General features: G+C 53.2%; 1 protein-coding gene across 1 annotated transcript; it reads left to right on the top strand.

Moving 5' to 3' along the window:
* Positions 1–110: 110 nt before the first annotated feature.
* On the top strand, positions 111–8,163 carry LOC149431475 (long-chain-fatty-acid--CoA ligase ACSBG2-like; the record flags this gene model as incomplete). The annotated part of the gene is made up of 6 exons (XM_089665572.1): positions 111–254; positions 3,632–3,796; positions 4,757–4,926; positions 5,201–5,419; positions 7,076–7,254; positions 7,519–8,163. Coding segments are annotated over 6 exons (942 nt in total), but the record flags the coding sequence as incomplete, so codon positions are not given.
* Between the last annotated feature and the right edge of the window lie 4,563 nt (positions 8,164–12,726).

Raw genomic sequence — 12,726 nt, 5'->3', positions numbered from 1 at the left:
CCCCCCCCCCGTGGCCGTCTTCTCATTCCCCCTCCCCCTCTCCGTGGCCGTCTTCTCGCCCCCTCCGCGCCCGTTCTGTTTTCTCATCCTCTTGGTCCATCTATTTACAGTGGGATCAGCTGGTGGATCTGGGCTCAGAAGTTGAGGAATCTCATCTTTATCAGGTCATTTGGCAGCAACGATCCAACCAGTGCTGCGCCGTGGTATACGAGAGCGCCATGGAGCCGAAGGGAGTCCTGCTCAGCCATGACAATGTAAGACCTCTGATGACCTCATTTATAGGTGGTGTTATAGTGAAGTCCTCATATGAGGGATCCTCTCGAGCAGAACACTGCAGTCTTTATTTTCCAGAGTCCCCCGTAACATCAGTTGATCCTGCCAGGAGATCCAGTGTAATCCACTTCCTGTAGCAGGCCAAGCCGTCCATCAGCAATGACGGTTACAAGAAGTCTGTCAATCATCCAGCAGGGGGGCGTTGGCTGCAGGGGATTGGACAAAGCACAGCTGGCTGTAGTTCAGTGGAAGGTGACCACACCTCTGCAGTACTGGAGCGGGTGGTCACCCTGTTGGAGATCAGACACGGGCGGCGTTTACAGGGAATTCTCTCATTTCCATTCATTTAAAATTTACACAAAGACCTTTACGAGGAAAGATTTCCAAAGTTCATATTTGGGTTTCTCACCAATGATCTCCGGCCCCCCCAGACGCCGGCCCCGTGTCTGCATGAGGCTCTGGCCCCCCCCCCCCCCGACGCCGGCCCCGTGTCTGCGCGAGGGCAGATTTTCCCCAAGGTGACATTATTTGGGAGGCAGGTTGATGAATGAGTTTCTCTGAAGTTCTGATACAATGTAGTCGTGATGATACAATGACACCACAAAGATACAGTGACACCATAATACAATGATTTACCAATGATATGAATACAATGATCGGGGGATACAGTGATGTGATTGGGGGGGATACAGTGATCCCGTGATACGATGATTGGGGGGGATACAGTGATCCCGTGATACGATGATTGGGGGGGGGATACAGTGATCCCTTGATACGATGATTGGGGGGGGGGATACAGTGATCCCTTGATGCGATGATTGGGGGGGGGGGATACAGTGATCCCTTGATGCGATGATTGGGGGGGATACAGTGATCCCGTGATACGATGATTGGGGGGGGGGATACAGTGATCCCTTGATACGATGATTGGGGGGGGGATACAGTGATCCCTTGATACGATGATTGGGGGGGGGGGGATACAGTGATCCCTTGATGCGATGATTGGGGGGGGGGATACAGTGATCCCTTGATGCGATGATTGGGGGGGGGGATACAGTGATCCCTTGATGCGATGATTGGGGGGGGGGATACAGTGATCCCTTGATGCGATGATTGGGGGGGGGGATACAGTGATCCCTTGATGCGATGATTGGGGGGGGGGATACAGTGATCCCTTGATGCGATGATTGGGGGGGGGATACAGTGATCCCTTGATGCGATGATTGGGGGGGGATACAGTGATCCCTTGATACGATGATTGGGGGGCGGGGATACAGTGATCCCTTGATACGATGATTGGGGGGGGGGGGTAATACAATGATCCCTTGATACGATGATTGGGGGGATACAGTAATCCCATGATACGATGATTGGGGGGATACAGTGATCCCTTGATACGATGATTGGGGGGATACAGTGATCCCTTGATACGATGATTGGGGGGATACAGTGATCCCTTGATACGATGATTGGGGGGGGGGATACAGTGATCCCTTGATACGATGATTGGGGGGGATACAGTGATCCCTTGATACGATGATTGGGGGGGGATACAGTGATCCCTTGATACGATGATTGGGGGGGGATACAGTGATCCCTTGATACGATGATTGGGGGGATACAGTGATCCCTTGATACGATGATTGGGGGGGGGGATACAGTGATCCCTTGATACGATGATTGGGGGGGGGGATACAGTGATCCCTTGATACGATGATTGGGGGGGGGGGGGATACAGTGATCCCTTGATACGATGATTGGGGGATACAGTGATCCCTTGATACGATGATTGGGGGGGATACAGTGATCCCTTGATACGATTGGGGGGGATACAGTGATCCTTGATACGATGATTGGGGGGGATACAGTGATCCCTTGATACGATGATTGGGGGGGGATACAGTGATCCCTTGATACGATGATTGGGGGGGGATACAGTGATCCCTTGATACGATGATTGGGGGGGGATACAGTGATCCCATGATACGATGATTGGGGGGGATACAGTGATCCCATGATACGATGATTGGGGGGGATACAGTGATCCCTTGATACGATGATTGGGGGGGATACAGTGATCCCTTGATACGATGATTGGGGGGATACAGTGATCCCTTGATACGATGATTGGGGGGATACAGTGATCCCTTGATACGATGATTGGGGGGATACAGTGATCCCTTGATACGATGATTGGGGGGATACAGTGATCCCTTGATACGATGATTGGGGGGATACAGTGATCCCTTGATACGATGATTGGGGGGATACAGTGATCCCTTGATACGATGATTGGGGGGGGGATACAGTGATCCCTTGATACGATGATTGGGGGGGGGGATACAGTGATCCCTTGATACGATGATTGGGGGGGGGATACAGTGATCCCTTGATACGATGATTGGGGGGGATACTGTGATCCCTTGATACGATGATTGGGGGGGATACTGTGATCCCTTGATACGATGATTGGGGGGGATACTGTGATCCCTTGATACGATGATTGGGGGGGATACTGTGATCCCTTGATACGATGATTGGGGGGGATACTGTGATCCCTTGATACGATGATTGGGGGGGATACTGTGATCCCTTGATACGATGATTGGGGGGGATACTGTGATCCCTTGATACGATGATTGGGGGGGATACTGTGATCCCTTGATACGATGATTGGGGGGGATACTGTGATACCTTGATACGATGGTTGGGGGGGGGGGATACAGTGATCCCTTGATACGATGGTCGGGGGGGTACAGTTGGAGACGAGATCTATAGAATAAATCTTCGATAATTCTGAACCGTTGAACATGACCATCCGCCCTGCTGATGTCAGGAACGTCCCGGAAGAGTCGCCCGGCCACTCCGGCACATGGCCATAAGAATGAAGTCCTCACCGCGCTGTCATTGGCTACCCTGGATCAGCACATTGGGGGCTTTCAATGATATTGAAGATTAAGAGGGGTCACCGTCCTGGATCTTGCAGGGGACACAATATGGTGGATTCGGGATGGTAATGATGTCCAGTAGGGAGGGAAATGTCTGCAAGGAGGATTCTGGGTAAAGGGGGCTGTCACATTGTGGCATTAAAATGAATGCCCCACCCACAGCGGGGGCATATAAAGCCTCACATGGTCTGTAGAAGCTGAACACCATAGAGAGGCGGGACTCTTAGCTCCTAGTGGGCGGAGCATTCACCTTCAGACAATCCATATAATGGCATTTACCCAGAATGCCTTTCTCCTCCTCTCTCCCGGGAGGGTTCTTCAGGAAAATCCCATGTGGAATATTTCCATGGTGACACAGGAGGGGATTTGTGGTCCTTCCATCCTCACCCTGGACTATCTTCTCTCCGCAGGTGACCTGGACGTGTCAGGCGATGGCGAAGTCGCTGAGTCTGGGGTCAGAGGAGCACGTGGTCAGTTATTTGCCCCTAAGTCACATGACTGTCCAAATGTTTGACCTGTGGCTGCCTCTCTGTTGTGGGGGCCGGACTTACTTCACCAACGCCAAAGATCCAAAGGTAATGACCAATGGGGGCTTTACTGAGAGATTGGATCCCGGATTGTGGGGTCTCTACTATGCCAACTGGGAAAGAGGGGGGGCACACATATGGATGATGTCTGCACATAGAGGCTGGGGAAAGGAGGGTCCTCATCTACCGGATCTAAGGGGGGGGTCCTCACAGAGCCTGGGGAAAGGGGGCTCCTCATACAGGAACTGGGGAAAGGGGGCATCCCCTCAGGATGGGGGAAAAGGGGGGATCCCATATACAGGAGATGGGGTGGGGGGCTCACAATATACAGGAGCTGGGTAAAGGGGATGTCCTTAGAGGCTGGAGAAAGGAGAGTCCCCATGTAGAGGCTGGGAAAGAGGGCTCCCCATATACAACAGCTGGGGAAGAGGGGGTGGAGAAAGGAGGGCCCCCACAGTGAGAGGCTCGGGAAAGGGGGCATCCCCTCAGAGGATGGGGGGAAAAGGGGGGACCCCACATACCGGAGATGGGGCGGTCCCAATATACAGGAGCTGGGGAAGGGGGGGTGGAGAAAGGAGGGTCTCCACGGTGAGAGGCAGGTGAAAGGGGAAGGTCCATATACAGGAGCTGGGGAAAGGGGGGGTGGAGAAAGGAGGGTCCCCATGGTGAGAGGCTGGTGAAAGGGGAAGGTCCATATACAGGAGCTGCAGAAGAGAGGTGGGGGGTCACATTCGGAGGCTGGGGAAAGGAAAGCTTGGCTGGACCTACTGGTCTATGAAAGGGATGGTTCCTGAAGACCTTAATGGTTGAAGAAAGGAGCGCCCCCACCCCCCTGCCTTTCCAAACTTGCCATTTGCATGGTCAAGAGTGCCCACGAGGAGCGCAGTGTAAAGGAGGCCTCCGCTCCTTTACAACTGTTGTGATGTTTATAGAATGTGACCCCCGTCATGGCAGATTCAGATCTTGAAAAATGATGGCAGCACTCCGCTCAAACTGTTGTGTCCACAGGGGTCCCTTCTATCAATTCTGAAAGCTGTGCGCCCCACCTATTTCCTGGGGTTCCCCTCGTTCTGGGAGAAGGTGAGGAGGAAGTGGATGTTGGCGGCAAGAAAGGTGAATCCTCTGCAGAAGATGATCCTCCGCTGGGCCAGAGGAAAGGGTCTCCAGGCCAGTAGAAGGTGAGCGTTTCCGAGGGAAGGGATAGCTGGGACTCTGCGTCAAGTCTTTAGGAGGCTAATAATGACTTGTGACTGGCTTGTATGTTGGGGATCCAGGCTGGAAAAGAGCCAAGAGGGGGTTCTTAGACATGGTAATGCCAATGTCCCTGGCCACAGCATAGGTCAGTATACAATGTCGGGATTCTGGCATTTGATCTGATGGCATCTAAATGAAGTATTGGGTACTTATATTGTGATGCTGGCTCCTCCATCTAATGTTTCCTCCTCTTTGCAGGCTGGGCCCTCAGCCTTGGGGGTACTCACTCGCTGAACATCTGATATTCCATCCTGCCCGTCAGGCGCTGGGATTGGACCGCTGCATGAACTGCTGTATGGGAACCGAGCCAGTCACCCAGGACATGTCTGAGTACTACAGGAGTCTGGGGATGGAGTTACTGGAACTGTACAGCATGAATGAGACCAGCGGAGTGCACAGCCTGGCACTGCCAGGAAGGTGAGTCACACCAAACAGAATAATGGAGACCACCTATAAGATGGTAGAGATGGCCGAGCTGCAGGATATAGGATTCACCTATAGAATGGCAGACGTGGCTGTGCTGCTGAATATGGAGACCACCTATAGGATGATAGTCAAGCTGCAGAATATGGAGACAGTAGAGGTGACTGACCTGCAGAATTGAGATTACCTAGAGGACGGTAGAGGTGGCCGAGCTGCAGAATACGAAGACCACCTGTAGAATGGTGGAAGTGCCCAGCTGGGTATATGGAGACCATCTATAGGATGGTTGAAGTGGCCAAGCTGCAGAATATGGAAACCACCTATAAGACGGTAGAGGTGGCCCAACTGAAGAATGTGGAGACCACCTGTAGGACAGTAGAGATGACCAAGCTGCAGAGTATGGAGAACGCCTAAACGATGTTGGAGGTGACAGCTGTAGAAAATGGGGACCACCTATAGGACAGAGGTAGCCAAGCTGGGATTATGGAGACAATTTATAGGACAGTAGAAGTGGCCAAGCTGCAGAACACGGAGACCACTTGTAGAATGGTAGAAGTGCCCAGCTGGGTATATGGAGACCATCTATGAAATGGTTGGAGTGGCCAAACTGCAGAATATGAAAAACACCTGTAGGACAGTAGAGGTGGCCCAGCTGGAGAATATGGAGACCACCTGTAGGACAGTATAGATGAGAGCTGCAGAGTATGGAGATTGCCTATAAAATGGTAGAGGTGACTGAGCTGGTAATATGGAAACCACCTATAGGACAGTAGGGGTGGCCAAGCTGCGAATATGGAAACCACCTATAGGACAGTAGAGATGACAGAGCTGCGAATATGGAAACCACCTATAGGACAGTAGAGATGAGAGCTGCAGAGTATGGAGATTGCCTATAAAATGGTAGAGGTGACTGAGCTGGTAATATGGAAACCACCTATAGGACAGTAGAGATGACAGAGCTGCGAATATGGAAACCACCTATAGGACAGTAGAGATGACAGAGCTACGAATATGGAAACCACCTATAGGACAGTAGAGGTGACGGAGCTGCAATCTCGTCTGATGAAGATAAGAACACTGCTATGGTAGAAGATGATCACTTACTGCAGACTGCCCTGGACCTTCTGTCATTCCTATCCTCCGGGATCCCTCTATCACATACTGTTCCACCCTTCTCCCTGGAGGGACACAATATAATGTCCCCCTCATATGAAGACTTTCCACCCCTCTCCTGGACCCTCCATGAGCATTGTCATTCATGTTCTCCCTGGAGGGACAATATAATGTCCCTCTCCTAGACTCATATGAAGATTGTTCCACCCATCTCCTCCCTTGAGAAACAATATAATGTCCCTCTCCTGGACCCACCATCATATGAAGCTTGTCCCTTCCTCTTCTCCCTGGAGATACAATATAGTGTACCTCTCCTGGACCTTCTGTCATTCATCTCCTCCAGGACCCTCTGTCACATGACACTACCACCACTAAATGTCCCTCTCATATGAAGACTTTCCACCCCTCTCTTGGACCCACCTTGAACCTTCAGTCATTCCTCTTCTCCCTGGAGAGACAATATAATGTCCTTCTCCTGGATCTTCTGTTCATCTCCTCTGTGGTGGGACATCATAATGGACTTTGTTCTCTCTACAGGACTTCTGAGGATCTCCCCGGGTGCAGAAGCCGCATGTTGCCTACAGGAGGATGGAGTCTTTGGGGACGTCACCTCTTCATGGGGTACATCGGGAAGGAGGAGGTGACCAGAGACATGATGGATGAAGATGGCTGGTTCATCAATGAGGACCAGGAGGATGAGGGATCCCAACGTGGAGGTGAGAAGGTTGTGTACAACACTGCAGTATATGTCAGCGATATACTGTAAAAGTGCGTGACCATACTGTGAGCTCCTCTGATATGATTGGCTGTTGTGTACAGCGCTGTGGTATGTGTCAGAGCTATATACTGCAATTTTACTAGTGTGTGTGACCGTGGAGGGACATTAGAGTGTAAGCTCCTCTGATCTGATTGGCTTAGTGTCTTGTACTGCACTATGGTATATGTGGTTGTATATTAACGATTGGTATTTGTCTCCTCAGGCTGTGGTGCCAGACGGGGGACGGTGCGGAGGAGGGGGGACGATGACCTTTATATGGAGCTGTGATCTCTGCGGTTTAGGGCGGAGCTGTGCAGATGAGGGTGGAGCTATGCATCTCCTGGTCCATGTTATGTCATGGATCGGTTCGGTTCGTCTTTTTATCAATTGAAGTATTTTTGTATTGGTTCCTCTTGTCTGAGGCACATTGTGATGTATCTGGGGGGGTGTTGGTGATATTTGGGGATTGGTGCTCCCTGGAAGGAGCATCACTGTACATTATCCCCTCCCCCTCTGTACATTATCCCCTCCCCCTCTGTACATTATCCCCTCCCCCTCTCAGTGATTAAATTGGGTTTAAAAAAAAAAACAACTCATCTTTGCTTCCCCCAGTGTTGGTGCTGCAGATAATGGTCATCTGTCATGCATTCTTCTTCCAGCAGATGGCAGCATTGTACCAGAGATTTGTTCAGTGGAGGTGAAGACTGCGCTATGTAAGGGGATCACAGTGATCTGTCACGTCTGTCCCTCTGCTTCTCTATCATTCTGTGTAATCTCTGCGGGGGGGGGCTGGGAGATCATTGAGCTCATTGTATTGTCATAACTGGAGGTGAAGTCTCTACCAATAAATATTTATTTATAATAGGAATTTGTCTTTCATTGATGGTGATGGGACATATACTGTGTGTGTAATTTTTTTTCGATCATAAAACTGAAAGGACGACTTTGTAATCAGTCCAGCATCGAGTCCCTGAACCTCCTGGGATATGGATCTGGTCAGGGAAGTCGCAGAGGGTCTGGTCAGGGAAGTCGCAGAGGGTCTGGTCAGGGAAGTCGCAGAGGGTCTGGTCAGGGAAGTCGCAGAGGGTCTGGTCAGGGAAGTCGCAGAGGGTCTGGTCAGGGAAGTCGCAGAGGGTCTGGTCAGGGAAGTCGCAGAGGGTGTTCATGAAATTAACAGGGGAACTAGATGGGCAACAATAAGACAACCCCCAAAACAGGAAGGGTTATTCAGGCGGAGGCCACTGACATTGTTTCCCTCCTCATTTTTCTGTTTTTCTCTAGTTTTGCATTTGGCTCGGGTCAGTGTCACTCCTGGTGTCATGAGGCCATACCTGGACCCTACAGAGGTTGTACAGGCAGTCCAACTCCTCCAGGATGGCCCATCAATACGTACCATTGCCAGGTTTGCTGTGTCTCCCAGCAGTCTGAGTCCTACAAAAGACCTCCAGCAGGCCACTGGTGTGAATGTCTCTGACCAAACAATCAGAAACAGACTTCATGAGGGTGGCCTGAGGGCCCGACGTCCTCTAGGGGGCCCTGTGCTCACTGCCCGGTACCATAGAGCTGGATTGGCATTGGCCATTGAACCCCAGAATTGGCAGGTCCACCACTGGCACCCTGTGCTTTCCACAGATGAGAGCAGGTTCCCCCTGAGCACATGTGACAGACGTGAACAGGGGCGGACTGACAACTCATGGGGCCCCCTGTGTCCTCACCCACACTCAAACCACACCCAAAAAAGCCTATGAAAAGGTACCAGGGGCATCTCATGAAGCCCCCTACTGATCCTGGGCCCTTGGGCAGTGCCCGAGTGCCCAAATGGTCAGTCCGCCCCTGGACGTGAAAGGGTCTGGAGAAGCCGTGGACAATGTTCTGCTGCCTGTAACATGGTTCAGCATGACTGTGGTGGTGGTCTGGGGCAGGGGTGGACTGACCATTTGGGAACTTGGGAACTTTCCGAGGGACCGGGGTCAGTAGGGGGCCCCCATGAGATGCCTCTGATACCTTTCATAGGCTTTTTTGGGTGTGGTTTGTGTGGGTGAGGACACAGGGGCCCCATGATCCCCTATTGCCCAGGGGCCCCATGAGTTGTCAGTCCGCCCCTGGACTGGGGAGCATATCCATGGAGGGACACACAGACCTCTACAGGCTAGACAATGGCACCCTGACTGCATTAGGTATGGGGATGAAATCCATGGACCCATTGTCAGACCCTACACTGGTGCAGGGGGTCCTGGGTTCCTCCTGGTGCAGGGGGTCCTGGGTTCCTCCTGGTGCGGTGGGTCCTGGGTTCCTCCTGGTACATGACAATGCCCGGCCTCATGTGGGGAGAGTATGCAGACAGTTCCTGGAGGATGAAGGAATTGATACCATTGAATGGCCCCCACGCTCCCCTGACCTAAATCCAATAGAACCCCTCTGGGATGTCATGTTTCGGTCCATCCGATGCCTCCAGGTTGCACCTCAGACTGTCCAGGAGCTCAGTGATGTCCTGGTCCAGATCTGGGAGGGAATCCCCCAGGACACCATCCGTGGTCTCATTAGGCCCCTCCCCCGACGTTGTCAGGCATGCATACAAGAACATGGGGGCCACACAGACTACTGAGGGCCATTCTGAGTTGCTGCAATGACATTTCACCAACATGGACTCGCCTGCTGCATCATTTCTTAACTCTGATTTTCGGGGTGTCTGTGAATTCAGTCCTCTGTAGGTCGATCATTTCCATCCAATCATGGGGCGTCCTTACGTTCCTCACCCATCCCCCGTCCATGTCACTATAGAGATCCAGCAGGAGATTCCTCCCCATTGGGATCTGATGGGTTCTCAGAGTCTTCCTCTCATTGGTGGAGCCGTGTATATATATATATATATATTTTGGGTGGAGGGGTGAGGAGCCCCCGTTGGGAGGTCTGTGCCCCCCTGGGGAAGGTTCCCCCCCTCTTATGGTAGAGGTGACACCGCTCTCAGATTTTCTCTCACTTCCTGTTGTGTCCCCAAGATGGGAAGTGAAGGGGAATCCAGACTCTGAAGGTTGCTCTATGTACAGGTTTCCTGTGAGGCTCATGTGCTCCGTCATGCGTGGTGAAGGGGTTCCTCCCAGCTGTAGGTATCGTATTGTGGAGCACTTTGAGGCGTTAGAACCCACCGCACAAATCTGCGCCACGTCAGTGATTGTATCTGTGGCCCCAGCGCAGCGCTGGAAGTACCAGGTCAGGTGATGTGAATGAGCCCCCAGATCCGGGAAGGACACAGCGCCCGCCCGAAGCTGGTTTTATGACACCTTGTTGGGTTGAATTATATAGGTGACCGGTCCTCTTGGAACATGGAATTGTACGCCTGTGGACAGAACATTGGATGCACATCCGCCATCTCAGAATCCACAGCCCCTGGCAGGAGGATCGTACTGTGTGTGGGGTGGGGTGGGGTGGAGGGGGGGTTGTCTGTGGACAGGACATTGGATGCACATCCGCCGTCTCAGAATCCACAGCCCCCGGCAGGAGGATCGTACTGTGTGTGTGTGTGGGGGGGGGGGGGGTTGTCTGTGGACAGAGCATTGGACACACATCCGCCGTCTCAGAATCCACAGCCCCCGGCAGGAGGATTGTACTGTGTGTGTGTGTGTGTGTGTGTGTGTGTGTGTGTGTGTGGGGGGGGGGGGGGGGGGGTTTCTGTGGACAGAACATTGGACGCACATCCGCCATCTCAGAATCCACAGCCCCCGGCAGGAGGATTGTACTGTGTGTGTGTGGGGGGGGTTGTCTGTGGACAGAACATTGGACACACATCCGCCGTCTCAGAATCCACAGCCCCCGGCAGGAGGATTGTACTGTGTGTGTGTGTGTGTGTGGGGGGGGGGGGGGGGGTTGTCTGTGGACAGAACATTGGACACACATCCGTCGTCTCAGAATCCACAGCCCCCGGCAGGAGGATTGTACTGTGTGTGTGTGTGTGTGTGGGGGGGGGGGGGGTTGTCTGTGGACAGAACATTGGACACACATCCGCCGTCTCAGAATCCACAGCCCCCGGCAGGAGGATTGTACTGTGTGTGTGTGGGGGGGGGGGGGGGTTGTCTGTGGACAGAACATTGGACGCACATCTGCCATCTCAGAATTCCACAGCCCCCGGCAGGAGGATCGTACTGTGTGTGTGTGTGGGGGGGGGGTTGTCTGTGGACAGAACATTGGACGCACATCTGCCATCTCAGAATCCACAGCCCCCGGCAGGAGGATTGTACTGTGTGTGTGTGTGGGGGGGGGGGGGGGGGGGGGTTGTCTGTGGACAGAACATTGGACGCACATCTGCCATCTCAGAATCCACAGCCCCCGGCAGGAGGATTGTACTGTGTGTGTGTGGGGGGGGGGGGGTTGTCTGTGGACAGAACATTGGACACACATCCGCCGTCTCAGAATCCACAGCCCCCGGCAGGAGGATTGTACTGTGTGTGTGTGTGTGGGGGGGGGGGGGGGGGTTGTCTGTGGACAGAACATTCGACGCACATCCGCCATCTCAGAATCCACAGCCCCCGGCAGGAGGATTGTACTGTGTGTGTGTGGGGGGGGTTGTCTGTGGACAGAACATTGGACACACATCCGCCGTCTCAGAATCCACAGCCCCCGGCAGGAGGATTGTACTGTGTGTGTGTGTGGGGGGGGGGGTTGTCTGTGGACAGAACATTGGACGCACATCTGCCATCTCAGAATCCACAGCCCCCGGCAGGAGGATTGTACTGTGTGTGTGTGGGGGGGGTTGTCTGTGGACAGAACATTGGACACACATCCGCCGTCTCAGAATCCACAGCCCCCGGCAGGAGGATTGTACTGTGTGTGTGTGGGGGGGGGGGGGTTGTCTGTGGACAGAACATTGGACGCACATCTGCCATCTCAGAATCCACAGCCCCCCGGCAGGAGGATTGTACTGTGTGTGTGTGTGTGTGGGGGGGGGGGGGGGGTTGTCTGTGGACAGAACATTGGACGCACATCTGCCATCTCAGAATCCACAGCCCCCGGCAGGAGGATTGTACTGTGTGTGTGTGTGGGGGGGGGGGGTTGTCTGTGGACAGAACATTGGACACACATCCGCCGTCTCAGAATCCACAGCCCCCGGCAGGAGGATTGTACTGTGTGTGTGTGTGTGTGTGGGGGGGGGGTTGTCTGTGGACAGAACATTGGACGCACATCCGCCATCTCAGAATCCACAGCCCCCGGCAGGAGGATTGTACTGTGTGTGTGTGGGGGGGGTTGTCTGTGGACAGAACATTGGACACACATCCGCCGTCTCAGAATCCACAGCCCCCGGCAGGAGGATTGTAACTGTGTGTGTGTGTGGGGGGGGGTTGTCTGTGGACAGAACATTGGACGCACATCTGCCATCTCAGAATCCACAGCCCCCGGCAGGAGGATTGTACTGTGTGTGTGTGGGGGGGGTTGTCTG

This window comes from Staurois parvus, unplaced genomic scaffold (assembly GCF_062004578.1).
Source record: "Staurois parvus isolate SC_StPar_1 unplaced genomic scaffold, SC_StPar_1.0 ptg002244l, whole genome shotgun sequence".
Lineage (NCBI taxonomy): Eukaryota > Metazoa > Chordata > Amphibia > Anura > Ranidae > Staurois > Staurois parvus.
Note: the sequence above shows the minus strand (reverse complement) of the source record. Positions and strands in the feature narration are given on the sequence as shown.